This window comes from Mytilus californianus, unplaced genomic scaffold (genome assembly GCF_021869535.1).
Source record: "Mytilus californianus isolate M0D057914Y unplaced genomic scaffold, xbMytCali1.0.p SCAF_13, whole genome shotgun sequence".
NCBI classification, from domain to species: Eukaryota; Metazoa; Mollusca; class Bivalvia; order Mytilida; family Mytilidae; genus Mytilus; species Mytilus californianus.
The window spans coordinates 3,663,530-3,690,579 of record NW_026262615.1 but is presented as its reverse complement, the minus strand read 5'-3'; the positions used below and the strand labels follow the sequence as shown (position 1 = coordinate 3,690,579).

Here is a 27,050-nt window from a genome sequence, read left to right as displayed (position 1 = left end):
TGATAATCAAAGATTTCCCATCAACACCGAAGTCCTCATTCAAAAGATATAACAAAAGACAACCCCTGACAAGGTTCCTGACTTATGACTGACTCATACAACATGGCTCATGAACATACAACAGGGTTGAAATTGTTATGCCCCACCTACCATAGTAGATGGGCATTATGATTTTCGGTCTCTGCATCCTTCCTTTCTTCCGTTTGTTCGTCCGCCCGTTTGTCCGTCTGTCCCGCTTCAGGTTAAAGTTTTTGGTCAAGGTAGTTTTTGATGAAATTGAAGTCCTATCAACTTGAAATTTAGTACACATGTTCCCTATGATATGATCTTTCTAATTTTCATGCCAAATTAGAGTTTTGATCCCAATTTCACTGTCCACTGAACATAGAAAATGATAGTGCGAGTGGGGCATCCGTGTACTATGGACACATTCTTGTTTTTTTTTTATATTTCAACTCTCCCCCTTCTAATGCAGATAACAACAAGAATTTGATGTACAGTTTTGCAGTGGTACAAAAAAACACCACAGATAATAAAAAAAAATTTATGGAAAGAGTATATAAAGTGGTTAAGCACATACATGACATATGAATCTACTTTCTTTCAGTATTATGCTAATTGCTATGTAGACTCAAAACATTAAAAAAAAACAATTACTAGAACTCATTCTGAAAACCTAATCTGCGGATTATTACCTTACAAAATGTACATTAGTCAAATTTACACAAAGGACATATTGAGAAATGGCTGTAACTAATAATATGAGAAAGTTTTATGAATATATTACAGACGTGCAAGTGAGTTTTGATTACAAACCATATGTTAAAGACTTATACAAATGTACACTGAACAGATTAGTGGCTGCTGATATCGACCAGGAGGTCAAGGAAAGGGCTATTTCTTGCATGTAAGTCAACATGATTATTCTTAAGAGTTGCGGTTATTAGGAAAGATTAGTAAAGAAGGTGACATGGTAATCATTATGATTATTGACAAAAACAGCCCTATAACACTGGTTTGAGAGGAATTACCTTGGTGTTATAAGGTTTTATGTCTGTTCATTTTTGTGTCCTTTTAAACAATCTGGTATATAGTTGAGTGAAACAAAAGAAATAAACATTTTAAATACAAATGATACCCTATTATTTAGGTGTTAATGACTATTTAAAACACATGTAAGAATAAATTACCCAAAATATAGTGTCAAGTATGTGCAAGCATTTAATTAATTCTTTTTATTACAGGGGTCAAATGATTTGTAACCTCGGTGACTGTTTGTCAGCAGAACTGAAGAATTGTTTACCAATATTCTTAGAAAGATTGAAGAATGAAATAACAAGATTAACTGCCGTCAAGGCTTTAACTATGATAGCAGGGTAAAATATGATATTGACTTATTATAGTAGTACACTCAGTCTTGGTGATAAATTTTTGTAGCCACAGGCTTTAACCAGCAATGTGAGAAGAGTTTGTTAATCAGCACTGATCAAATATATTTACAGGAGTTATGTCCCTTGGAAATAGAAATTATATGGAAAATGACATGAAAGGCTATTTCATGCCTACATTTCTTATAGGATATTTATGAAAAGGTTTTAAATGTGTGCATTGGCAGGGGTCATTGGAATGCTGTTCTTTTATTTAACTCTAAACTTCATATACAAATCCTTATTAATATTTTTGTAAAAAATTCTATTAAGCCATTTATAAAGATTTCCATTTCTGACCTTGTTTGTTCCTGTTTATGTTGTTTATAGTGCTTTTGGTTCTCATTTTGAATTTTCTCATGTACATTCTTTGTATAAAATTCAGCAATTATTATTTTTCAGGTCTCCATTGAAAATAGATTTAAAACCTATATTAGTAAGTATGCTTAATTATGTATACAAAGTTTAAATAGAAAAAGGTACACAAGCTACACGTCAGAGGGGCTGTTAAATGAATAAGAATAAGTACAAATTAATTATACCCCAAGCTACGAAGAAGAGGGGTCATATACTTTTTATGTGTCAAGCCATCAGCCATTAATCAGTTTTCAGATTATAAATCAAATATTTTATATCATTTAAAAGTAAGAAGATTTGGTATGATTGTCAGTGAAACAACTCTCCATAAGAGACCAAATGACAGAAATTTACAGCTATAGGTGACCGTACGGCCTTCAACAATTAGCAAAACCCATCCTGCATAGTCAGCTATATACATGTATAAAAGGCCCTAAAATGACGAATGTTAAACAATTCAAACAAGAAAACTAACGGCCTGATTTATGTACAAAATCAGACTGTAAGCTTACTTAGATACATGGTCATTCTAGTAAACCAAGATTCACATACATCTTTTACTTTTCAGGATGAAGGTATACCGATCTTGGCTTCATTTTTAAGGAAAAATCAGAGAGCTTTAAAACTTAGTACATTAACCTGCCTGGATGTTTTAGTAAAAAATTATGGTAAGTAAAATTAGAATTCTTTTAGAAATTTTCAGGATACAATAATTTCTGCAAAACATGGTTGATGTCTTAATGCTCATGCCTTCATATGTTGATGTTATTAGGGCTGCATTCAATATTGTAGCAGCTAGTATAGCCGCTATGTCTTAGATATCTATCTGGCAGATTCCATATAAGAAATTGAAATGTCTGTCAAAATGAATAAATAAATAAAAATAATAATTACTGTTATTTTAAAGATAATCTGTGAATGTTTTGAGGAATAATGATGTTAGAAGAAATTATAAAAATAATTTTTGGATATGATTGTTTCCGTTTAAAGTAGAAATGATTAAAACAAGTTGAAAAAATGCAAAAATTTTGACAGAATTAACTCCCATTTTTTTACACAATGTTTATGTATTGCAATGCTTTATGTTGACACTTGTATACTGGTATTTACTAGTGTAGTCTGGTTATTCAAACATCCCTGTTCCCAAATTTGTTACTTTTTTTAGTCAAAAACATCTGTGATATATATTTTTTTTCATTTTCAAATATCTTGCTTTATAGCTCAGTGTCTGTCAATAAATCTTATGTCAGGAACATCGCTGTAAAAACTTTCAAAATCATTGTAGGTTCCAATATATGCCAGTTAAAACTGAAAGTCATGCTGTGCATAAGAAAAAACACATGTTGATTCTTTCATTTAACTTTATTCAAGCAATAGTTTTAACTTATATGTTTCCTACATAAGATCTGTCAAACTTGTTTTCTTATGTCTGAAACATTTGAATGTGCTAACAGTTAAAGTTCTTTGACCTGTAGTGAAATCTTGTTAGATGTTAGGCTGCAGTATTTTCCAGGAGTTTTAAAAATGACTTTCAACTAGGATTTGATTTCCAATGTCAGTCAAAAAAACCAAATATATATTGTCTGTCAAAATATCTTATGTATGAAAAATCTTATGTCAGAATCAAGTCTGTCAAAATCTTATGTCAGAAACTCAATTTGTCTGTCAAATCTTATGTCAGAAATAATAAAGTCTGTCAAATCTTATGTCAGAAAAAATAAAGTCTGTCAAATCTTATGTCAGAAAAAATAAAGTCTGTCAAATCTTATGTCAGAAACAATAAAGTCTGTCAAATCTTATGTCAGAAACATAATATTTAAGGCTTCGTTTATTTAAAAAGGATGATGCTCATAATTTTTTTTTTTGTCAAATTGTCTTTATCTTTATTAGTAAAGCATGTATTCAAAAACAGAAGTTCATTGATTATGATTTTTGCCTAACATGCTTATGGGAGTTGTTTCACTTTCTTATATGGAATCTGCCATCTAAGTTGAACGATATGCTACGTAGCTAGACTATCCAATTGACGTCATTAATAATAACCTACATGTATTTGACGCCATTTTGGATTCTCTCGATAGCTTGAATATTTTAGGCTATCTAGATCTATTTAGCGGCTAGGCTAGCTACATGTTCAGTAGTTGAAGTCTACGTACCCCTACATAGCAGCTGTGATATTGAACGCACCCCAGTTATTGGCCTCTTGAGTGCATACTGAGAAATAATTGTGTTTCATTCATATTTCTGTCTTTCTTATAAAAATTCAATGCATAATGAAATAAAATCCATTTTAAACTGACAGGATGAAAAATAAAACATAATGGTTAACTGAAAGCAAAAAAACTTGAAAAACCTAGATACAGTTATAGGATAAATGTAGATTCTTTTTGTTTATGAGTTATAATGTTTCTTCACAAATAATATTTGAATTTCTAGTTTAAAATTTACTACCAAAATTGTCTATTAATCACACTGATGGTAGAATCTGTGTTTGTAATGATTTGTAATGCCATTTCCTTGAAATCCACGTGGTTAAAATTGTGACAAAATTATTCACTGTGTTTCTTTAATACAAATTTAAGCTTTTTGCATGGGCAGGTGCACTCGACTCCAATCTTAATTGACTAGGATTGTCAGTTTTCCTACAGAAGGTCAGTGGTTCTCTCCGGGGACTCCGGCTTCCTCCACCAATAAAAACTGACCGCCACAAAATAGCACAATAGTGTGGAATTTGGCCTTAAAACACCAATCAATCAATCAATAATTTTGGTTGATCGTGTAACAGCAGTTTTGTATGCCGTTCATCCTTGCCCATATGAATACAACCCATATCACAAAGCAAGCTATAAAATGTAAAACAAACGAGAAAACCGATTTATGAGGGTCTGGATGGGGGTCCTTCATTTCTTTATTCTGTAACTTTTTTTGACCATTTATTTTCTATTTATGTTTTTGCACATTATTATCTTTTCATATTCCCCTTTTTACGACCTTCTTCATTTAAAAAAAAAACATTTTGTTCAGATAATAAACCCAAAAAATTTAAAAGGATATATAAAATGTATTCTTAAAAATTTGTATTATTTTAGGTACAGCTCTATCATCTGGTATGATATATGAAGTAATGAAGGAAATGCCTATCCTTATCAGTGAAAATGATCTCCATGTTTCTCAGGTAAAATCTGATTGTAAAACTTTTACCATTTGTTTTCTTTAATTATAGATACTGTTGATACTAATTTTCGTGGATTTCATCAGTACAGGTGAACCAGGAATCTTATTATTCAACTAACCACAAATTTTCGATAGGCTTTTATGCAGACTTTTGTAATGGCACAAAATCAAATATTCTTGAAAATACAACTTTTCCTTAATCCACGAAAATTGGTACCCAAGAAAATAAATGAATCCACAGTAGGACTGATTAATCACTGCTACAATAAAAATCAACAATAGTATGAAATATATATACAATTATAATGAAATTTGCATGATTGAGATGATTTTATTTAAAGAGAACATGATTCTAGATATATTTATGCAAATTTTGATAAATGTTCATGTTTTACAACCTTTGGTTTGAATTTAAAATTTTGAACAAGGGAAATAACTCAATGTCCTACTTGTATGTTTTATTAGTATGAATAGAAAAGATTGAACATTATAATCTTTAAAAAAAGCCTTCTTTAAAACCATACTTTTGGTGTCATTGTATCAAAAAAATATTATCCTGTAGAAAGGAAGCTGAAAACAACCATGTTGCATTCTTTCTTAAATGTCTTTGATCTAAGAATTTATTTCTTAAAACTCAATATTTGTAAATCAGAGTTATTATAAGCATTTTCAAGATATCCAGATTTTGTGATTTTCCCTGGAACACGTATTTATTTTTATAGCATGGTGTTAAGATATATATGCATCTAATTATACATACAGATTTTGTTCTTGTTGAGACAAAGCCTTTCATGCTGATTGAAGTAAAGCAATAATCAATCATTCAAATTATCAATCAATTGGGTTTTACTTTACAAAGTATTTGCTTAATGCTTTTTCAGGGAAATGTGAAAAATAAATTCTTAAAAAATTATAACATTGTACAGTTTCATGTATCTGTATATTTGTTCATTTCAGCTTTCCCTACATTTGCTGACCTCCATTTCTAAGATACACAAGTCGTGTATGGCAACGATACCAAACGAAATATTACCACAGATATTAGTACTGATCCAGTCCCCACTTCTACAAGGAGGAGCTTTGAATGCTCTATTGGAGTTCTTCCAGGCTTTAGTGGCTACAGGACTACCTAAACTTGGTTTTAAAGATCTGCTCCAGGTAGGTATTGATGCTCTATTGGAGTTCTTCCAGGCTTTAGTAGCTACAGGACTTCCTAAACTTGGTTTTAAAGATCTGCTCCAGGTAGGTATTGATGCTCTATTGGAGTTCTTCCAGGCTTTGGTAGCTACAGGACTACCTAAACTTGGTTTTAAAGATCTGCTCCAGGTAGGTATTGATGCTCTATTGGAGTTCTTCCAGGCTTTAGTGGCTACAGGACTACCTAAACTTGGTTTTAAAGATCTGCTCCAGGTAGGTAATGATGCTCTATTGGAGTTCTTCCAGGCTTTAGTAGCTACAGGACTTCCTAAACTTGGTTTTAAAGATCTGCTCCAGGTAGGTATTGATGCTCTATTGGAGTTCTTCCAGGCTTTAGTAGCTACAGACTACCTAAACTTGGTTTTAAAGATCTGCTCCAGGTAGGTATTGATGCTCTATTGGAGTTCTTCCAGGCTTTAGTAGCTACAGGACTACCTAAACTTGGTTTTAAAGATCTGCTCCAGGTAGGTATTGATGCTCTATTGGAGTTCTTCCAGGCTTTAGTAGCTACAGGACTACCTAAACTTGGTTTTAAAGATCTGCTCCAGGTAGGTATTGATGCTCTATTGGAGTTCTTCCAGGCTTTAGTAGCTACAGGACTACCTTAACTTGGTTTTAAAGATCTGCTCCAGGTAGGTATTGATTGCTGAAGGTTTGACATCTGAAGCTTTGACTTATAAAGCTTTGAGCTCTGAATGACCTGAAATAAATTTAATTTGAAACAGTTTATATTTCAGCTCACCCAATTTTAACTAAACAATAGTAAAACTTTCATATATATTGATGAAACAAATTTTTGGACTGCCTTTAAATTCAACTTATCATAAACTGACAAATTAAAGACCGTGATAGTAAATTGTATATTTAGTAAACTGACTTGAGATATGTTAATTTGTTCAATTTTTCAAACTGTTGAAAACATATTTAAGTTTTTGATGAGTACTTATTTGAACCTTGATTATTTTGTGTTTCAGATGTTAATTAACCCTGTGTATAACCCTACACAACAGACCACCAGTAACATATTTGCTGTCCACCGACAAGCTTTCCATTCTATAGCTAAGTCTGTAGCAGCCCTGACTGTCAAAAGTTCCTCGGATTCCTCCAGTGTTGTAAACCAGTTTGTTAAAGATGTAAAGGTTTGTATGATCTTGTGATCAGGTTATACACAGTGTAAAGTAAAGTTTATTTTCGTGATTTCTAATGTTAAATTCGTTCTTGAGGATTATTTTTGTGCTAGTATGATAAAACTACCTACTGTAAATTTAGAAATTATTGCGATTTTTTAAAACAGAACAAAAATGTGAGATTTATTATTGAGATTTCAGAAAAATATGCATAAAGTTTGATGTATTGGATATCAGAATTTGAGTTCTTATTGCAATTCTCAACCAGTGGCATTATTCACATTAATTAAAACCTCCCAATAATTTCTGGATTAACAGTATATTTATTTGATTATTATATGTGTCGGCCATTTAAATATAGTACAGAGTTGTACATAAAATTATTTCTGATTGTAGAATGCCAAATCATCAGATTCAGTGAAATTGTTTTCTTTGTTGGCTTTAGGAGAAATTGGAAGGCATATGTAAGTTTTTAACCTAGATGGTGAGAATTCAGTATTACAATGGTGGTGATAACATCATTGGTAACAAAAGAAAATATTTGTTATAAAAATTGAAATACAGTCATTGGTGCCATAAATTGATTGATTGATTCTTGGTTGCTTAATGTCTGGTGGCAAAGAGAACAAATTAACATTAAGTACTATAGGTAGGTCCTGTAAAAGTGGACATCTAAGATGAAGGTTGGGGAAAATTTAGACTGCCACGGGAAAATTCTTTAGGTGCAGAGAGCGTGTCACTCTTTCTACACGAGGCATTGGATTTAACATTCCCATTCTGACCTGAGGTGTCTGGGTACATTTACATCCCCAACATCTGAACAGAAGACCCACTTTGCAAGGGGTTGCAAGGTTTTAACTGCAGGTCTGAGGAAGAGCAAAGTGACCATATTTCTATTACCCAGTCACCCTTGGGGTCCATAAATTGAAAAAAAGATGTAAAATATTCATAGTGATACATTGCCATTGAGGTTATGTTAATTATTACATTTGAGTAAAGAAGAGGGTCGGAGATTTAACAACTGCAATATTACCATGATATCAAATTTAAAGCTGATATATTTTACTATTAAACAAACAATCTGAAAGATAGATAATCATGATGTCCCAGATTTTAAAATTCTACATTGATGTATTTGTAGAGATTTAAGTTCTCATGGAGAAATACAGATGGTAATTCTAGAATCATTCTCATCTCAGAGTGAGGAGGTGAAATCTGCTGCTTCATATGCTCTTGGTAAGTTTTTTTTTTCCCTTTACTGTGGATTCATTTATTTTCGTGGGTACCAATTTTTGTGGATTAAGGAAAACTTACATGTTCGTGGATATGTAATTTCGTGGTTTTGCGAAATTTGCATACAAGCCGATAGGAAATTTGTCATTCGTTGAACATTTAAATTCGTGGTTCACCTATACCCACGAAATCCACGAAAATTGGTATCCAACGAATAATAATGAATCCACAGTATATAAAAGGAAGACATATTGATTTATTAACATTTCTTCTTTTTCTTTCGGTTCTTGTTCTCATACAACATTGTCTGACTCAAAACTTTTTTGTCTTTTGACAACAATAAAAAGTTAGATATGACTTGAGCTAAATGAATAAGGAAATGAATGATATATGATTTATATACTTGAAAATTGATGTATTAAGGTTTCAAGACATCAGAGCAATCTCCAACTAAGTGTCAAATCTATGAAAAAGTAAAGTCAACTGCTTGGAAAAGTGAAACTGAATTTCCAATGCAATTATGTTGTATCAATGTTTCTGATTGGAAAACAATTCTCTATCTCCCTGTCTGTAACTAAGGAAGCCGACATTTTGAATTTCGGAATGTATTGACATGTAATTTCTCCAATAATAAGCAAAAAACTCACATTTTGCACCTAGAAATCTTCTTTTTATCCCATTTTATTTCATTTTGAAGCTGACAAGAAGCCAGAAAACGCCCGGTTTTTACGTTTGATGCCGGAAGCATACAGATGTCGTCACCTAGTTATGGCGCCAAAGAAGATAACATCATTTCGCGGAATTTTCCTTTAATGAAAATTTTACACTGAAATAACAATTAAATTGAATGATTTGTTTATTTTGCATTAGAATAGTGATAACTATATTGTATTTGAAGCTTTGCGGACATCCATCAGTAGTTTTACTGTCGCAAATATCCGTTTACCTGTCTCTGCTACGAGTCGCCAGGTAAACTAAATTTGCGACAGTAAAACTACCGATGGACGTCCGCAAAGCTTCAAATACAATACAGTTATCTCTAAAATATACATCGATACTGAATTGCAATAATATTAACAATATTTGTATATAAGATTTATACTTACAACAAAACAGGAGAAAAGCTTTTCAAGCCTAGTTTGTACTAAAAGCTTACTTTTTTCAAAACAAAAGTACCTGCATTGAATTTTATACATACATAAAATCTCTGTTACTTCAGGAAATGTCAGTGTTGGCAACATGCCAAAATTTTTACCTTTTGTGTTGAAAGAAATAGAAAATCAACCAAAACGACAATATTTGCTACTGCATTCTCTTAAAGAGGTAAGTCTGTTATATTATCACCCCCCCCCACACACACGCACTAACTTTTCAAAATTTACTTTTTGAAAGATGGTGAAAAAACTAAATACACATTTATTTCTATTAAGAGAACCAATCTCTATTTGTATGGTGTAATTGTACAAACCTGCAACTTTTGCTGCTAAATGATGAAAGTTTTATGTATGGTTGTTTTTTGCTGAATGCTATTATCTTAAATTGGACTTTTTATTTTTCCTTTTAAATTGTTTCACATTTTGTTATTTGGTGCCTTTTATAACTTGGTATCGATTTTGCTCATTTTTGAAGGTCGTAGGTGACCTGCATTTGTTTACATCCTTGTTCAAATTGATGTTTGGTATTTTGGTGTATAGTTGTCTCATTGGCAATATCATTCCACATCGCCTTATTATTGTATTTTTATGCCCCCGCCATAGCAGAGGGGGCATTAAGTTTTATCCTTGTCCGTCTGTACGTAGTTGGTTTCCGTTCTCTAACTTTAGTTTGCCTCAACCAAATGTTATGAAACTTATACACAATGCTTATTACCAGAAAATACAGATCAAGTTTGAATTTTGGTGGTGTCAATTTAACCGTTCTAAGAGTTATGCACCTTTACAAATGGAAAAATTGCTGAATTATTACGTTTCTGTTCTTTAACTTTAGATTGCCTAAACCAAATGTTATGAAACTTATACACAATGCTTATTACCAGAAAATACAAATCAAGTTTGAATGTTGGTGGTGTCACTTTAACCGTTCTAGTTAATGTTTATATTGATGTTTATGTTTACAGATAATAAGCTGTGAGTCATCGTCAGCTGGTGGAGTAGATACACTTAAAACATATGTAATGACTATTTGGTAAGTAATGCTGTTTCTTAAATAAATTCTTCAAAATTTTTTTTTTGTATGGAAGCGTAATACTATAATATGGTGTAAAGTCATATCACTTCATGGATAATATCAGTCCTGCTTCCTTTTTAGAATCAATAAAAGTTTCAAATTAGGAAGCTATGTGTGCTTTTGTAGATTTTTGCATTTAGTGCCATATTTGATGAGAGAATATAAATTGATAAGTCACAAATAAAAAATATGAATTTAAATTCTACATGTTGTAAAAAAGTGACAAAGGGGCAACCAACAGGCCACAATACACTACACAGTTAACTTAGATTTGAGGAACAAGAACCCCAACAAAAAGCAGGGTTGAACTGAGGTTTTTTGCAAGGGAAAGCAGTTCCTGCTCTATCTGTCACACCCATTGTGTGACTCATTGCAAAAATTAAGTGATTAGTGTTCAAACTAGTGACTTTTAATTTTGAATAATTTTAAGTTCATACTAAGATGGTTTTATAATTTAATTTACAAATGATTGGAAGAAAACTTGACTACTAGATATGTTGTGAAAGGTCATATAAGTTTTATGGGTACTATGGGTAGATTCATTTTCAGTGGGTACACATTTGAGCATTTATAGAAAAATTGTGGTGTCATGGATACTTGATTTTGTGGCAAGACAAATTCTTCATAAAACCATTCTTCGTCCCTTCATACCAAAAAAACCCATAAAAATGAGTACCCAATGAATAATTGGCAATCATATCACATTTCCTTATATTTTTAAAAAATGAATTGAGAGTTGTTAGATATTAATATTGTTGATGTATTTGATTGATTGAATGTTCGTATTTAACATCACTTTCAGCACTCTTGGCTATGTTTTGTAAACTTTTTAGTTTTTATTGGTTGAGCAATCCGGAGTACCTAGACACTGGTAAATGTATGTGACTGTTATCCTGTTTCTATTCCAGGAATATGTTGTTTCATCACTGTGAATGTCCTGAAGAAGGAACCAGGAATGTCGTATCTGAATGTCTGGGTAAACTAACCCTTATAGATCCTGCCAACTTACTCTCTAACCTGAAACAACATCTCAATTCTCAGTCAGCTTTAACTCGATCTACAGTCGTTACAGCAATCAAATTTACTATATCAGATCAGGTTGGTTGCTTTGTCAAGCATTGGTTATTATAAAGTATTTCATAGTTGGTTGACTTGCAGCTAGATCCCATGATCCTGCCCCGTATCTGATAAAAGCATCGTAACTGAAACAACTAACAAATCAAAGTAGATCTGAACCATCCTTCAGTTTTAAAAGTTATATTTGTGGGTATAACCAACCAAATTAGTTTTATTGCTAGAAATGTAAACAGGAAAATGGCTCTGTTCAATATTTTTGTTTCCTTATAATGTCAAATTTTTTGATTTTTGATGTATAGTTTGAGCTTTTCTCATCACTTGGCGTCCGTCTTCTATTGTCGTCCATTAAATTTTACAAAAATCTTCGCTGAAACTACTAGGCCAAATTTAACCAAACTTGGCCACAATCATCATTGGGTATATTTTTTTTTTTAAATGTGTCAGATTACTCGACCTGCTAACCAACATGGCAGACATGGCTAAAATAGATCATAGGGGGTAAAATGCAAGTTTTGTTGATTATCTTTAAAACCCACTATAAATAGAGAAAATTCTAACAGAACAGAAAAGTTTAGAATGATGAGATTTACCTAATGTCCATGTACTTCAATACTCTCTGACGACTTCTTATTGCATATAATTGATGATTGTTTATTCTTTTTTGTCTATTATCTTTTAAACTATAATAGATAGGGAAAAAACTTTAAATTACTAAAATGATCAGCAAGACAAGATCTACAAATATTTCAAGTTTTGCCAAAATAGTTTGCAGACTGATTGCCCATAAATGACGATGTTTTTTTTTTTTATACTTTTTTGTGTTTTGGGCAAAAACTAAAGAAGATAAAGAGACAATCAAAACAGAAAAAATGATTAGTAATACAAGATCAACAAAAACAAGATTTTTGTCATGAATTCTATTCTAGTCCACAATGTTGGCGAATGTCCATTGTTGAAGATGCGCATAGACCTAGGTGAGTGACACAAGCTCTTTAGAGCCTCTGGTTTGATAGTTGGATTCAGACTTACCACATCTTGAATCATTGACAAAGAAGAGGAAAAACTTGTATTTATTATAGAATTGATTCTAATAGAGAAAAATAATTTTTAACAATATGTACTATACATTTTCTGATTTATTTTTCAGCCACAAGGAATAGATTCTTTATTACGCACGTGTATTGGAGATTTCCTTAAGACTTTGCAAGACCCAGATTTAAATGTTCGGCGTGTTGCCTTGGTTACATTTAACTCAGCTGCTCACAACAAACCAACGTTAATCAGAGATTTATTAGATAGTGTTTTACCACATTTATATAATGAAACAAAAGTCAGGGTAAGTCACTGTATCATATAATCATGATAATGAAACAAAAATTTGGGTAAGATACTATAAATCATATAATCATGATAATAAAACGTTAAAAAAGTTAGGGTAAGTCACAGTATCATATAATCATGATAGTGAAACAAAAGTTTGGGCAAGTCACTGTATCATATAATCATGATAATGAAACAAAAGTTAGGGTAAGTCACTGTAAGTCATATAATCATGATAATGAAACAAAAGTTAGGGTAAGTCACAGTATCATACAATCATGATAGTGAAACAAAAGTTTGGGTAAGTCACGTGAAACAAAAGTTAGGGTAAGTCACTGTAAATCATATAATCATGATAGTGAAACAAAAGTTTGGTAAAGTCTGGATATATAATACAACGATTGATCGTTGCTTGCTTATCGTCCAGTTCAAGTATACAATAAAACAAAAATAAGGGTGAAACATAATAAATTATTCATACTGTGTGTTCATTTATTTTTGTTAAGATCACATTTTATGGATTTAGGAAAAATACCTTCTCATGGATACTTGATTCTGTTTTTTCTCAAAAACTTTGATCCTATAGACATTTGCATTTTAAGGGGATACCCAACACTTCAACTAAAATAGATTTAGCTCGTTTAATTTTCAAAAAATTTGGACAAAATATTAACTTTGACCTGTTGACAAAATATAAAAATTTCAAGAAATTTGAAACACAATTTACAGGAATAATTTCATTGGATATATAGCAGTTTGACAAACAATTATTTTGATCATTGAGAAGCTTAATTTCTTTTTACCAATATTATGTGATTTAATGTTCAGCGGATTTTTAAAGAGTTAACTCCCTTAGGTATTCTGTACCCCCTTAATCCATAAAAAATTAGTACCCACATGTAATATATGAATTTGATGTAGTTAAAGTATTCTAAATATTTCTTGAAGTTTGCATTGTGAAAGACTGGAGTATGTCCATCACAAAATCATATCGTATATGAATCTGTAGGTAAGAGTTATATCACTCGATTTTTTTTAGAATAAACTGAAAGTGATATTATATGTAAGTTTTATTCACATGGCAATTACAGTATTATTTCAATAAACATCACCCAAGTTCAAGTGACACCAATTTTGATATAGTTTAAATTTTGATTTCAAAATATCAGTTGTTTTATTTAATTTTAGAAAGAATTAATCAGAGAAGTAGAGATGGGTCCATTTAAACACACACTAGATGATGGATTAGATATAAGAAAGGTAAGATTTCAATACAGAAATATGACCAGCACATTTCCATTCAAATAAAGATTGAATCTATCTTCATACAAATAACAAAGCATATTGTCAGTTACCTTTTGTAGTCTACTTTAGGGGGCCTCGGTGGCCAAGTGGTCTAAGTAGTTCATCTACAGTATTACTAGTCTGTCAACACTGAGCTTGTTAGTTAGAACTCCACATGTAGCAGGTGGGTTTGTCTTCGATCTTTAATGACTAGGATTGGCAGTATTCCTGTCGAAGGTCATGGTTGTCTTCAGGCATTTACGCTTCCTCCACCAAAGAAAAACTGGCCTCCACAATACAGCCAAGAGTGCTTAAAGTGGCATTAAACACCAAAAATCAATCAATCAATCTAGTCTACTTTATAGTATATATGCACTTTGTAATCTTACTCATTTATCTTTTTTTGTGGCCTTTGAAATCACTGAAAGTAGAAAGTTCAAGCTGTGAAAGTACTTGAATTGATCAAAATCTCTTTGAACTCCTTAAAAATATGAATAATTTAGATCGTTCAATTTTATATAACGTAAAAAAAATATTCCAATACATGTTATCAGTTCATCACAAATATATTGCCTAACCAGGGCATTAAAATTTATTGTTACAGCTCCATATTGTATAAAGATGGGAAACCATTTTAAAGGGGCATTAGCTGTCAAATTCATGTTCACCGATTTGACTCAAATTCTAATATTTGATTTATAACATTCTAAAACATGTATCCAATTATAAAAAGTTTAAAATAAACAATTAACAATGCATGTTCTCCATAATATATATCAGCATTTTGTGTGTATTTAAGTCTTAGACAGCATCTCATTAACTATGGAGGTGACCTCAGAAGACTGCTGACGGTCAAATAACCTGATATCAACATAGATATAGATATACATAGATAGTGAACATGTGCAATTGGATTTTTCTAGGTCTGTTTGATTTCATATTAAAGGTTAATAAATATGTCAATCATCATTTTTACCTGCATAAGAATGAGTTTTTTGGATTGAATCAGTCAACCAAATAGTTAACCCTTGTTTCACTCTCAATGTTGACATTCTTTTCCTTTTACTAGCTGAACACGCCTTGTTTATGCGTAACACATCTCTAGCTAAGGGGTTAAATTGAAGGTCACATGAATACGGATTCATTGCAAGTGAATAAATCATCAGTGATGTTTCTTCTCTTAATTTGACAAACTGGCTAGTAAAAGTGAATTGTTATTCACTATTTCACACTCATTCATGATTGAACCAAAAAAATCATGTTTTAATTTTTTTTATATCTCGTAGCTAATGTCCCTTTAAGGCACTAAAATCAGTGTCTGTAACAACACTGTGTGGCATATTCTTAAACCAATGGAAAAACTGATTATAAAAATTATATACCAGTTGTAAATATATTTTTTATTATTTACTATTACTATGTTTCAGGCTGCCTTTGAGTGTATGTACACATTACTAGATTCCTGTTTAGATAGACTAGATATATTTGAATTCCTGAACCATGTGGAGGATGGTCTGAAAGATCACTATGACATCAAAATGTTGACGTACCTGATGTTAGTCAGACTTGCACATCTATGTCCTAGTGCTGTGTTACAAAGTATGTAATTTCATATGTCAAAAATTGTTTGATTTTTGTCTTGCCTTGGCGGAGTCAAAAAGCGAGACATAGTTATGCTGTATGTTTCCGGCATTGGCAGCGGCTAGGGCGGAAGGGGCGTCAACAATGTATTAGTTTGTGATTAGGTCTAGTTCATGGTGAACCACTAGTGGTAGGTCAATGATATTTGGTATGCAGTTATTAGCATTGGCACATCTCATTACCATGGAGATTATTTGGCCCTGCCCCCTCAGTCAAGGTCTATTGACTTTGAAACTTTTTATAGTTTACATGTATTAGTTTGTGATTAGGTCAATTTATGGGGAACCACTAGTGGTAGGTCAATGATATTTGGTATGCAGTTGTATAAGCATTAGCATACCTTATTTCCATGGAGATTATTTGGCTCTGCCCCCTTAGTCTTGGTCTATAGACTTTGAAAATTTTGCTAAGTTAACATGTATTAGTTTGTGATTAGGTCAGTTCAAGGGGAACCATTAGTGGTAGGCCAATGTTAATTGATGTTCAGTTGTATAAGCATTAATACATCTCATTTCCATGGAGAATATTTGGCCCGCCCCCTCTGTCATGGTCTATTGACTTTGAAACTTTTGCTTAGTTTACATGTATTAGTTTGTGATTAGATCAGTTTAAGATGAACTGCTAATGCTAAGTCAATGATATTTGGTATGCAAATGTATTGGCATTTGCAAGTATCTTTTCCATGGAGATTATATAGCCCAACCCCTGATCATGGTTCATTGACTTTGAAATTTTTACATAGTTTACAAGTTAATGTTTGTGTTTAGGTCTGTGTAAAGGGAACGACTTATAATAAATCAGTGGTATTTGGTATGCAGTTGTATTAGCATTGGCACATCTCATTCCATGGAGATTGTTTAGCCATGTACCTTCAGTCATGGTTCATCTACTTTGAATATTTGCATATCTTTCATGTTAAAAGTATTGCTATTTTAATTTCAACATTTGCATTATCAAAATTACAAAAAGGTGAGACATATCTCTGTGAAAACAGTTTATTGTATGGACTATTTGTAAATAGCTATATTTTATTGGCACTTTAGTATGGACTATTTATAATATAGTGTTTAACAATTTACTAATATTGTAAAAAAAAGTGCACTCAAGCCAGGAATGTTTATTGCCACTATTCATTGAAGATATTTGGTTTATACAGGCACTCTAGTTTTATTGCAACACATTTTTGTAAATTAAGGTATGCTGGTCATTGAAAAAAGTCGAGAAGTTCATTTCATGACTTCCACATATAAAGGAAAACTTTAAACTCTTTTTGCCTAGTTAATTTTTCAAAAGAATTTAAGACTTTTTCCTAATTTGGAAAAAAGAAAAAACTATGTCAGCAGGCCACTATAAGCTCCTCCACTTTATGTGAGAGACGTTGGATTTGTGAGCTAACTCACTATTGGTTCTTTCCTTTTTCATAGAATTAGACAGATTGGTGGAGCCACTAAGAGCAACATGTACAACAAAGGTCAAAGCTCACTCTGTTAAACAAGAGTTTGAGAAACAAGACGAGTTGAAGAGATCTGCCATGAGAGCTGTAGCAGCGTTATTAGCCATAACTGATGCAGGTAAATAGTTTATTCTAATTATTTTTAGACTCGCCTATCTAGACTATGACATATTGTATAGACGCTTGTCCATTGTTAAAGCCCGTTATATCTCTCATTTTGTTGTTTGTGTTGTTAGGTAACTGTCTCATTGATGTTACCTCAGATCTGTTTGATTCATATTTGTCATTAAAGTTCCTATCATAAATCTTGTGACGTGTAGTTCTTTTTGGAAGACATTATTATGTATGAGATTCTTAAACACACAGCTGGAACAGTTGTTTGTATTATTTTCCAATATGTATAAAAATTAAGAGAAGTCCAACAAAATTCTTGTTAATAAGATTTTTTTTTTCTCAATTGTTTTTGTTATGTTTTATGTTATACACTTTTACCACCAATGGCAGAAGAAAGGACTATCCAATTGGGGATACCTCAACATCAAGTCGGGTTTCATTTGTGAGCCACTGGCAAACGGTGGCTCTGAGATTCATCAGTTCATGTTTAAGGTGCTAATTATAAATAATACACTATACACAAATGTTTGTAAAAATAGCCCTTTTTGGTTGACCTATACATGAAACAACTGTCTCCTTGAAGGAAAACTAGAAATTTGCCTTTCTTTTTCAGATAAAAGCCCACAAATGAACGAGTTCTTGTCATATATAAAATCCAACACAGAGATGGCGGCCATGTTTGAAAGTATTCAGAAAGATGCACAAGCATCCATTTCAGATTCTATGGTGATGGATACAAGTTGATGTGTTGACATGGAGATATCATAAAAGTGCTAATTATTGAACTCTGAAAACGTTTTTACATGTGAACAAATAGTTTATAAACCTTTGTTTTGCTTTTATCATGTTATGTTAAAGAACTTGTTGATGACTGAAATGACAACCAATATCAATTAGAACCTCGTTTTGATTCCTTAATATTTATGAGGTGATTAGAATTCATTCAAATACTGCAAACAATGTGAATTTAATTCAGACCTGCCAACTTTTCTGATTGATGGGGGGAATAAGAGGTGTTGACCTGACTACTTAAATCCTCCATTATAGAAAATAAATACCTCAAAACAGCACATATACACTCACCCAAAGTCACAGAATACTAGACTTATACACTTTTGATATGTTTAAGATATGCATGAAGTCATCTTGTGCCTAAAACCCATATATTTTGAAAGGTTGGCAGGTATGATTTATGAATTAATGAAATGCATGCTTATGCTATATTTATAGTTTGTTAACTGTAATATCTTCACTCACTTCATCTAATAGTGGGTAATAGTCAAAAGTGTGTGTTCTTTAGATAAAACGGCATTTCTGATTGCAAAAAAAAACCTCCAAAACCTGCCAAAGGTCAAAGTATCTCTGAAGGTACTCTAGTTTTTCTCTGCCAACAAATCTGGCCACCATCATATAGCCAAATCACTGAAAGTGGAATTAAACACTAACAAACAAAATAATGATTGCTAAATGATTACAAAATGATAGACATTCATGTGAAATTTGTTGCATCAAATTAACAAATAATTGCTTTAAAGTTTTTTGGCAAATTTTGTATATCTTAAACTCTGTTGCCATCCGAAAGTCCTAAACATATATTAAATACTGTAAAACAGAAATTTTGTTTGGGTCTGATTTCGTCTGTTTTGTGAAAAGATATGCATATTATCCTTGAAATCAGAACCCTGAAGAAAAATTAACCTATATAGAACGTAACTTTCTCCGACTAAAAACCTTGAAAATTAATCCTCCTGAATAAGTATTGAAAACAAAACCCCACTGTGACACAGTTTTAAATTTTATCCCTGCAATATAAATGCTTCTACAGTATTATATTAAGGGGATGTTTTTAATAATTTTTTAAATTGAATTCATGATTTCTCATGGACTTCCTAGCAAACAAAAAAACATAACTTCATTCAATCTGATTGAAATACATGTGTCCATGCTTCAATTACAAGGATCTGAAAACACTCCATTCTACTTTCTGTTTCAAAGACCTTTCAGCATCCTCTGGTTTTATCATAATGATACATACTTTCAAAGTTTTGAAAGTTGAAATTTCATTGGCTAATGTGATAATTTCAAGAACAGAAAGTTTTTTCAACTCCTCATATATAGGCAGTGTGGACACAAGATTTGTATTTTAATCAGATTGAACTTAATTGTTTGCTATAGGTTCTGTAACATAGAGTAAAAAAGTTAGTATAAGTCTAAACATGAATCGTGCAGTGATATATTCATATCTCATGTTTGCCTCAATGCAACTGTATATTTTGTATTCAATTGCTTAGATTTATACGTCTCATTTGCATTTACAATGTAAGAATGGTGTAAATGTTTGAATAACATTGTCCCATCAGAAATAGTTTTAAAGGACTGGCATTTTAATGAATTTGGTACCTTCAAGTTGAGATTCCATATGATTTTTGTGAAATTTTTATTTCCTAAAGGTCAACGCCTATGTTTAGTGGTCATTATAAATCAGTCTGTTATAAGATATTTAAATATACTGTTTGGAAGTGAAATAAAATTTTCAAACAACACATTTCTGATTTTATTGGAAAACCATGACTTCAAAAAAATATATGACAATAATTTTATAATGTAACATTACTTCAATATTTTCCTGTCTAAGAAGAGAATAAGCTCTCTATGACATTTATCACAAAATACGAGACATAGGAATGCTAATCTGGTGGAAGCTGTGGCCATATTTGTAGGATTTTAATCCCTGCCTACAATAGTTGTGGTCACTATCGTCTGTGTCCATTCTTACTGTTTCAGGTTAATGATTTGGTTTATGGTAGTTTACCAAGAAATTGTGGACATTATAAGAATAAGGAAATATAGTATGAATGCCAATGAAACAACTATCTACGAAAGTTCAAATGATGACGATAAAAGCAATTATAGGTCATTTTACGGCCTTCAACAATGAGAAAAACAAATTACGTCTGTTTCGCTAATAAAGCACCCCACAAGAAAAATGTGAAATAATTTAAACCAAAAAAATTATTGCCAAATTTTGACAATACAATTTACATGACATGAACCAATGATCAGTATACAAAGCTCAACACAAAAACTAAAGACTGAGTAACCTATACCCCCACCAAATTCCATGGGAGATATCAGGTGCCCAGGATGGATAAGCATTGCCACAACATATGTGGCACCCTTTGTGTTGCCCATTAGTGAGGCTTGTAATTGGGATACGGGATATTTTAATTTTAGGGATATGGGATATTTGTCCTAAAATTAAATGGGATATGGGATATTGATGCATTTTAAGGGATATTGAATTTTGAACATGAAAAAAAAATGTGGAATTTAAAAGTTAATATTTACATCTCACTTGATAAAATTGCCAAAACTAATTTACTAGAAAAGGTCATTTTAGTGCTTTGTTGATTTTCATTGAGTTTATTTTCATTACATCATAATTCCAGACAAATGAAAGCAACGGCAGTAAGAGTTATTGGTGTGCAACATTTTGTTTATAGCATATTTGTGCATAACCACGTTATATACACACTGCATCAACAGACATTAAAAAGGGGGATTCTTTGCCTACCATGAAATTGATACATTTATTTACGATGAGATTCTTAGACATGGTACAATTGATTGTTAGAAAGTTCATGGCATTTCTCCAGTTACAACAACAGATGAACATGGAATAACCTCTTTAAGGATATATTTCTCAGATATTGATGATAAAACAGTAAAGGAAATAAATGTAGAGATCAAAGTTGTCAAATGATTGGCAGATACAGGTAGAGCTGGAAGTGAAGATGGATGTCAAACGACTGCTCAATTTCAGCAACCTACTTCTGTGTGTTCAGAGAAGAATCGTGTTTGTATTTTATACTGCTGTTGGTCAAGTGAAAATGATAACCCCTAGCAGTAGTTTACTCATATATTTAGAAATTTTACACAAACTCTTGTCAACATTTTGGTTTACTAAAGACAAACAGAACTTCTCAATAGATGATGCTATTTCAAGACTAACTGACATTGATGACTTTCTTTGTCTTTGTGACATTGAGATTAAAACAATGACATCAGAAAACCATGCTCTTCAAACATGTCAAAGTCCAGATGGTGCAAATTCAATGCAGACGAAACATGACATTTCACAGTTCATCACTGCGTTGAAAAGTCTTAGGGATGTTGTGAATGATATGGCAAGCCGTTCTCGTCAGTACTATGTTTAAACAATTTTTTCGAAAAATTTACACACTGAGAATTAAAAAAATCACACTGAGATTTAAGAACCTAAAATAACACACTGAGAAATCGCAATTACACTCTGAGATTTAAAAATTACACACTGAGATTTAAAAAAAAGAAAACCACGCACTGAGAATTTAAAATTACACACTGAGATTTGAAAAAAAGAAAAACACGCACTGAGAATTTAAAATTACTCACGGAGATTTTAAAAAGACACACTGAGATGAAATAAATTGAAAAACACACACTTAGAATTGTTAATTACACAATGAGATTTCAAAAATACACACTGAGATTAATATGGTAATTACTAATGAATATTCATGAGATGAATAATTCAACAGATTAATATTTTGGTCTCCCGAACTCTTGTTATTATAATGAAATGCGGTTCCTACAACCAACATTCGTAATAAATTTCAAGACTTAAAAAATTTTTTTGCTAACTCATATTCATAAGTTTTTTGCCTATAATTCAGATTATTACTAACAGTATATTGTGATTTTTTGCTTAAAACTGTTTAAGCATGGTCCCTTTTCAAAAGCCTTTCAACTGTTACCCTGATTTCGCAAGGTAATCTTTTATATTTTTGTTATGTTTATATGCTATAATAGGCATTTGGGAAAAAAAAATCACTGCATTGTTTGTATTTTTGCAGATTGTTCCAATGTTTTCTTATAATTTTAATAAAGTTTTTCACCATTTGGTTATATTTTGTAATGAGAGTAAGTGGGTATTTTTCTTGTTCTATTGGTCTTTAATAGCGTAGTTTTTCTTATACGTTGTATTTTTAATGTTTTTTACAAAACATTTAGCGCCAAATTGAAGGACTAACGATTTCTGTCCCCTAGTTGTTTTAAGCTTGTAATAGATTCAGATTAAGTATGCTTATTAGATATGTGCGCATAAAAAGTGCGCTCATATCTCAGTATGTAATTTTAAATTCTCAGTGTGTAATTTCAAATTCTTAGTGTGTGTTATTCAGTTTATTTCATCTCAGTGTGTCTTTTTGAAATCTCATTGTGTAATTTTCAAATCTCAGTGTGTAATTTTCAATTCTCAGTGTGTGTTTTCCATTTTTTGTAATCTCATTGCGTTGTTATGAAATCTCAGTGTGTAATTTTAAATTCTTAGTGTGTGTTTTTATTTTTTTTAATCTCAGTGTGTTTTTTCTTAATTCTCAGTGTGTAAATGTTTCGAAAAATGGTTTAAATATAGTTTTGACGAGAACGGCTTGCCATAGAATGAAACAGAACCTTTATTCAAGGCAAAATTCTCGATGAAAAGTACATCCACAACCATTGTTGAAAATCTTTTCTATGAGATGAGAGCAATTGATGACACACCAGTAATGATACAATTCGCTCGCAAATTTTCAAATTGTGTACAAGAACTATTTAAAAAAATCACACAGATGTGTTTCTTGTATTATACTTGTGAGTATTCACATTATGAAAATTTTTTCAAGTTATTGCTTGAATTATCATTCTATTGAGGAAATGTCTCATCCCAAAGAAGTAAAACTTTCAGACACAAAAAAAAGGAAATGGAAAGTGTGTTCGCCAGTTAACGATAAGAAACATGAGGACCAAAGACTACGCAGGAACTCTTCTTTTGCATTGTTGAACAGTATTCATGTAGGAGCTGCTCTATTATGGACATGGGTGTGGTTAATATATCACTGAGAAGCAATAACTCAATTATAGATACAGAAGAAACAATACCAAAAGTAAGTCTAGAAGAACAAGGCTCGACAGAGGAATATAGTGAAATGGCCCATATAATTAAAAACGTGCCAGACAATACATCTAAAGACAGTCCAACTAGAAATGACATTACGAAGGAAGAAGCAGGAAATGCAAACACAGAAGAATTAGAAATGAACAAAATGGCTACATACAAACAGCATAACCAAATGTAACAGAATGGCAGAAATGAACAAATAGAAAATGTAGATGAGCCAAATAACATGAAAGCAAAACCGAAAAGGCAATATAAGTGCAAAAATATAAATGAAGCTACTCAACAGCTGGAAGATCAATTAGCACAATACAGAGCAAGACTAGTCATAATGGAAGATACCAATAGAGACTATAGAAATACAATCAATCTACTTAGGATGCAAACAGAAGAAAGCACCATTGACAAAGGTAATTTAAAATCCTATCAGCCAAATTGTAACTGTAGCAACAACTCGCAGGAGCAGACTATAAACAAAGTAGATATGATGCTGAACAACTTCAGGCTAGAAATGGAAAATAGAGAATTAAACATCAAATGGAAATGAATGAATTAAGAAATAAACTGCAAATAATGCAACTACAGAAAGAACTAAGAATGTGGCAAAGACCAGGAAGTCATGAATATTATCCTTATAACCAGAATATGGATAATACTAGGAACACAAACCAACACCAAGAGTGATCTGCATACTGGCGTACAGCTAACAAATCAGCAATCCAGGATTCCTAATCAAGCCAATCCACTATTCATGAATCATATGGCACCTCCACACTATAGCCAGATACCAACAGAATAGAGCAGAATAAATCATGGCCATATACAAGCGCCAATGTACCACAATAGCAGAATACAGGCCATACCTGCAATTGGCCAAAGCAGCCACCATTACACTGGCTATAGAAGTATACCAACTGGCAGTATCAACACTAACATGATACAAAATGCACATGTATACAGACTGCAATATAGGATAGCTCTACAACCTATACCACAAAATATAAATTACCACCAAGGATATGGTCAACAACAGACAAACAGAAAGGAACAAAGTCGAAGAAACACCAATACACGATTCTATGACCAAAGAACAAGCATGCCAGTAATAGCTAAACAAAGTCAGGCAGAAGAAATTGAAAGACAAAATCAACTACAACAACAAACAAATCAGGCTGATAATATCAACCAAATAGACAAAGAACCAACAGAAGAAGCTAGAAAGAACATCAATCTAACAAATTCAGCTGCTTTGACTACCGCGAAAAATGATGAAGATAAAACGCATACAGAAGTAAACCATCAAGTAGAAGTCACGTCCAGAACTGGTCTTATAACAACGGCTTCTAGTGGGGACGCCTCGCTGGAAGCAGACTGCCATCAGAAGTTTCCCTCTCAAAGGGGGGCTAATGTTGGTGGTCCTAAGATCTAAAGGGACTAGTTCAGGCTGACAATCTAGAAACAAAAGGAGATTGGAATAGAAAGAAACCAAATCATTTTTTAGGCAGCGGCCGATCAAACAAGATAAAAGGGAGGATATCATTATAGGTACACTCAATGTACAAAATGTGAAGTCAAACGCTCTCTATATCAAAAACTTGTTAAGGGATGTACAGGTGTTATGCATTCAAGAACACTGGCTCTTCAATGCGGAAAAGAAAATCATAGCTGAAATTGCTGAAAATAGCGCATACATAGCTAAAAGCGTTGATGATAATGACGACCCGGATTTCAATGTATCAATGAAAAGGGGATATGGTGGAGTAGCCATAATCTGGAAAAAAGAAATTAATGAAAATATAAAGGAACTGATAGACGGTGGAAATAGAATACAAGCCATACATATTCAACAAGGAGACAAACCAATATGTCTTATAAATGTATATATGCCATCAGATAACAAAAATGCAGATAATGAATACAAAGACACGTTGGCTCAAATTGATGAAATGATAGAGAAATATAAAGATACACACAAAATTATAGTATGTGGAGACATGAACGGGTCCCTCCATAGAAGCTCTACGCCTCGTGATAAAATTCTACATACTTTCTGCAAGGAAAAATGTATAGGAAATACTGAGAAATGCCCATTGAAAGAGCAAATTGATTACTTCCTCTTCAAAAGTAACTCGGAAATAATAAACAAAATCAGACAAATTGATGTCCTTGATACTGACCCAGAGAATACCTCGGACCATGTACCTGTTATTCTGACACTGAATAGCCAACTAAAAAAAGTAAGGGAAAAAGCAACAACTATCATAGCAAAACCTAAATGGACTGACTATGACCATCAAATTTATAAGGAAATCATCAGTAAAGATCTACCAAACCTCATGCAAAAATCAAAAGTAATCATTGAGCAAGATATAAGAAATCTAGAAAAATTGCTACATAAAGCCGGAGAAGCGGCAATCCCAAAGTATAGAAGAAAAATCAAAATCAAATCAAAGGGAAAGGCGATATGGAATGAACAAATAGAAAAGGCATCAAAGCAATCAAAAAATGCATATAAAGTATGGAGGCAACATGGAGCACCTCAAGAAAGAAGTAACGAGCTCAAAATCAATGTGACAGCTGCAAAAAGAATACTTCGAAAAGCACAAAGACAAGTTTATGCCTCTCATAGAGAATCAACAGCGGGAAAAATTATGAAAGCTTCAGATGCAGACACAAAACTTTTTTACAAGCTTATCAAAATGCAAAGAAAAACACCACTTACTAACACCAAGATACTGAAACTGAATGAAAAGACTGCAGAAGATGGACCAAGCATAATGAACATTTGGCAAGAACATTTCCAACAACTAGCTACGCCAACATTAGAGGAAAATTTTGACACTGAAAAGCCAGAGCTTGTAGAAATACAAAACAATATAATAGAATCCATAGAAAGGGAAAAAGGTCAAGGCATTGATCATGTCAATGTAAAGGAGGTTAATAAAGCTATAGAAAAACTTATAGCAGGAAAAGCACCGGATGAGGATGGAATTTCGGCAGAACACTACAAATATGGGATGGATGAGTTAACTCCCTTTATATTACATTTGCTAAATTTAATTTTAACATATCTGGATGTACCAATCTTCATAAAGACAGGGATTCTTACACCAATCCTAAAGAAAGAAAAAGACAAAACATTACCATCTAGCTATAGAGGAATAACTGTGACTAAAACCTTTGCAAAAATATTACAAAGTATATTGAAGGATAGAGTTGACTCTGTATTTAATAACATACAAAACTCCTTGCAAAGAGGTTTTACAGAAGGAGTGTCATCACTATGCGTAGCTTTCCTCACATCAGAAGCAATCGAAGAAAGTAAGAAATTAAAGATACTGATGATTTTAATAACTCTTGATGCAGAAAAAGCATTTGACAAACTAAACCCTGAACTACTATTCAACAAGCTGTGCCATTATGGAATAAAAGGAAAACTCTGG

General features: G+C 32.3%; 1 protein-coding gene across 6 annotated transcripts in view; it reads left to right on the top strand.

Moving 5' to 3' along the window:
• LOC127723025 (cullin-associated NEDD8-dissociated protein 1-like) overlaps positions 1-20,173 on the top strand; it is a 52,659-nt gene extending 32,486 nt beyond the window's left edge. For all 6 annotated transcript variants that reach the window (XM_052229428.1, XM_052229432.1, XM_052229431.1 and 3 more), the window contains 17 exons: positions 790-907; positions 1,245-1,376; positions 1,830-1,863; positions 2,353-2,452; positions 4,874-4,959; positions 5,916-6,116; positions 7,130-7,294; positions 7,679-7,746; positions 8,424-8,518; positions 9,735-9,838; positions 10,632-10,699; positions 11,650-11,839; positions 12,966-13,154; positions 14,327-14,398; positions 15,850-16,021; positions 17,488-17,634; positions 18,244-20,173. In XM_052229428.1, the coding sequence (XP_052085388.1) occupies positions 790-907; positions 1,245-1,376; positions 1,830-1,863; positions 2,353-2,452; positions 4,874-4,959; positions 5,916-6,116; positions 7,130-7,294; positions 7,679-7,746; positions 8,424-8,518; positions 9,735-9,838; positions 10,632-10,699; positions 11,650-11,839; positions 12,966-13,154; positions 14,327-14,398; positions 15,850-16,021; positions 17,488-17,634; positions 18,244-18,374 (2,072 nt within the window). In that variant the 3' untranslated portion in view covers positions 18,375-20,173. The remainder of the gene's footprint in view (positions 1-789; positions 908-1,244; positions 1,377-1,829; positions 1,864-2,352; positions 2,453-4,873; positions 4,960-5,915; positions 6,117-7,129; positions 7,295-7,678; positions 7,747-8,423; positions 8,519-9,734; positions 9,839-10,631; positions 10,700-11,649; positions 11,840-12,965; positions 13,155-14,326; positions 14,399-15,849; positions 16,022-17,487; positions 17,635-18,243) is intronic.
• The last annotated feature ends 6,877 nt before the right edge of the window (positions 20,174-27,050 follow it).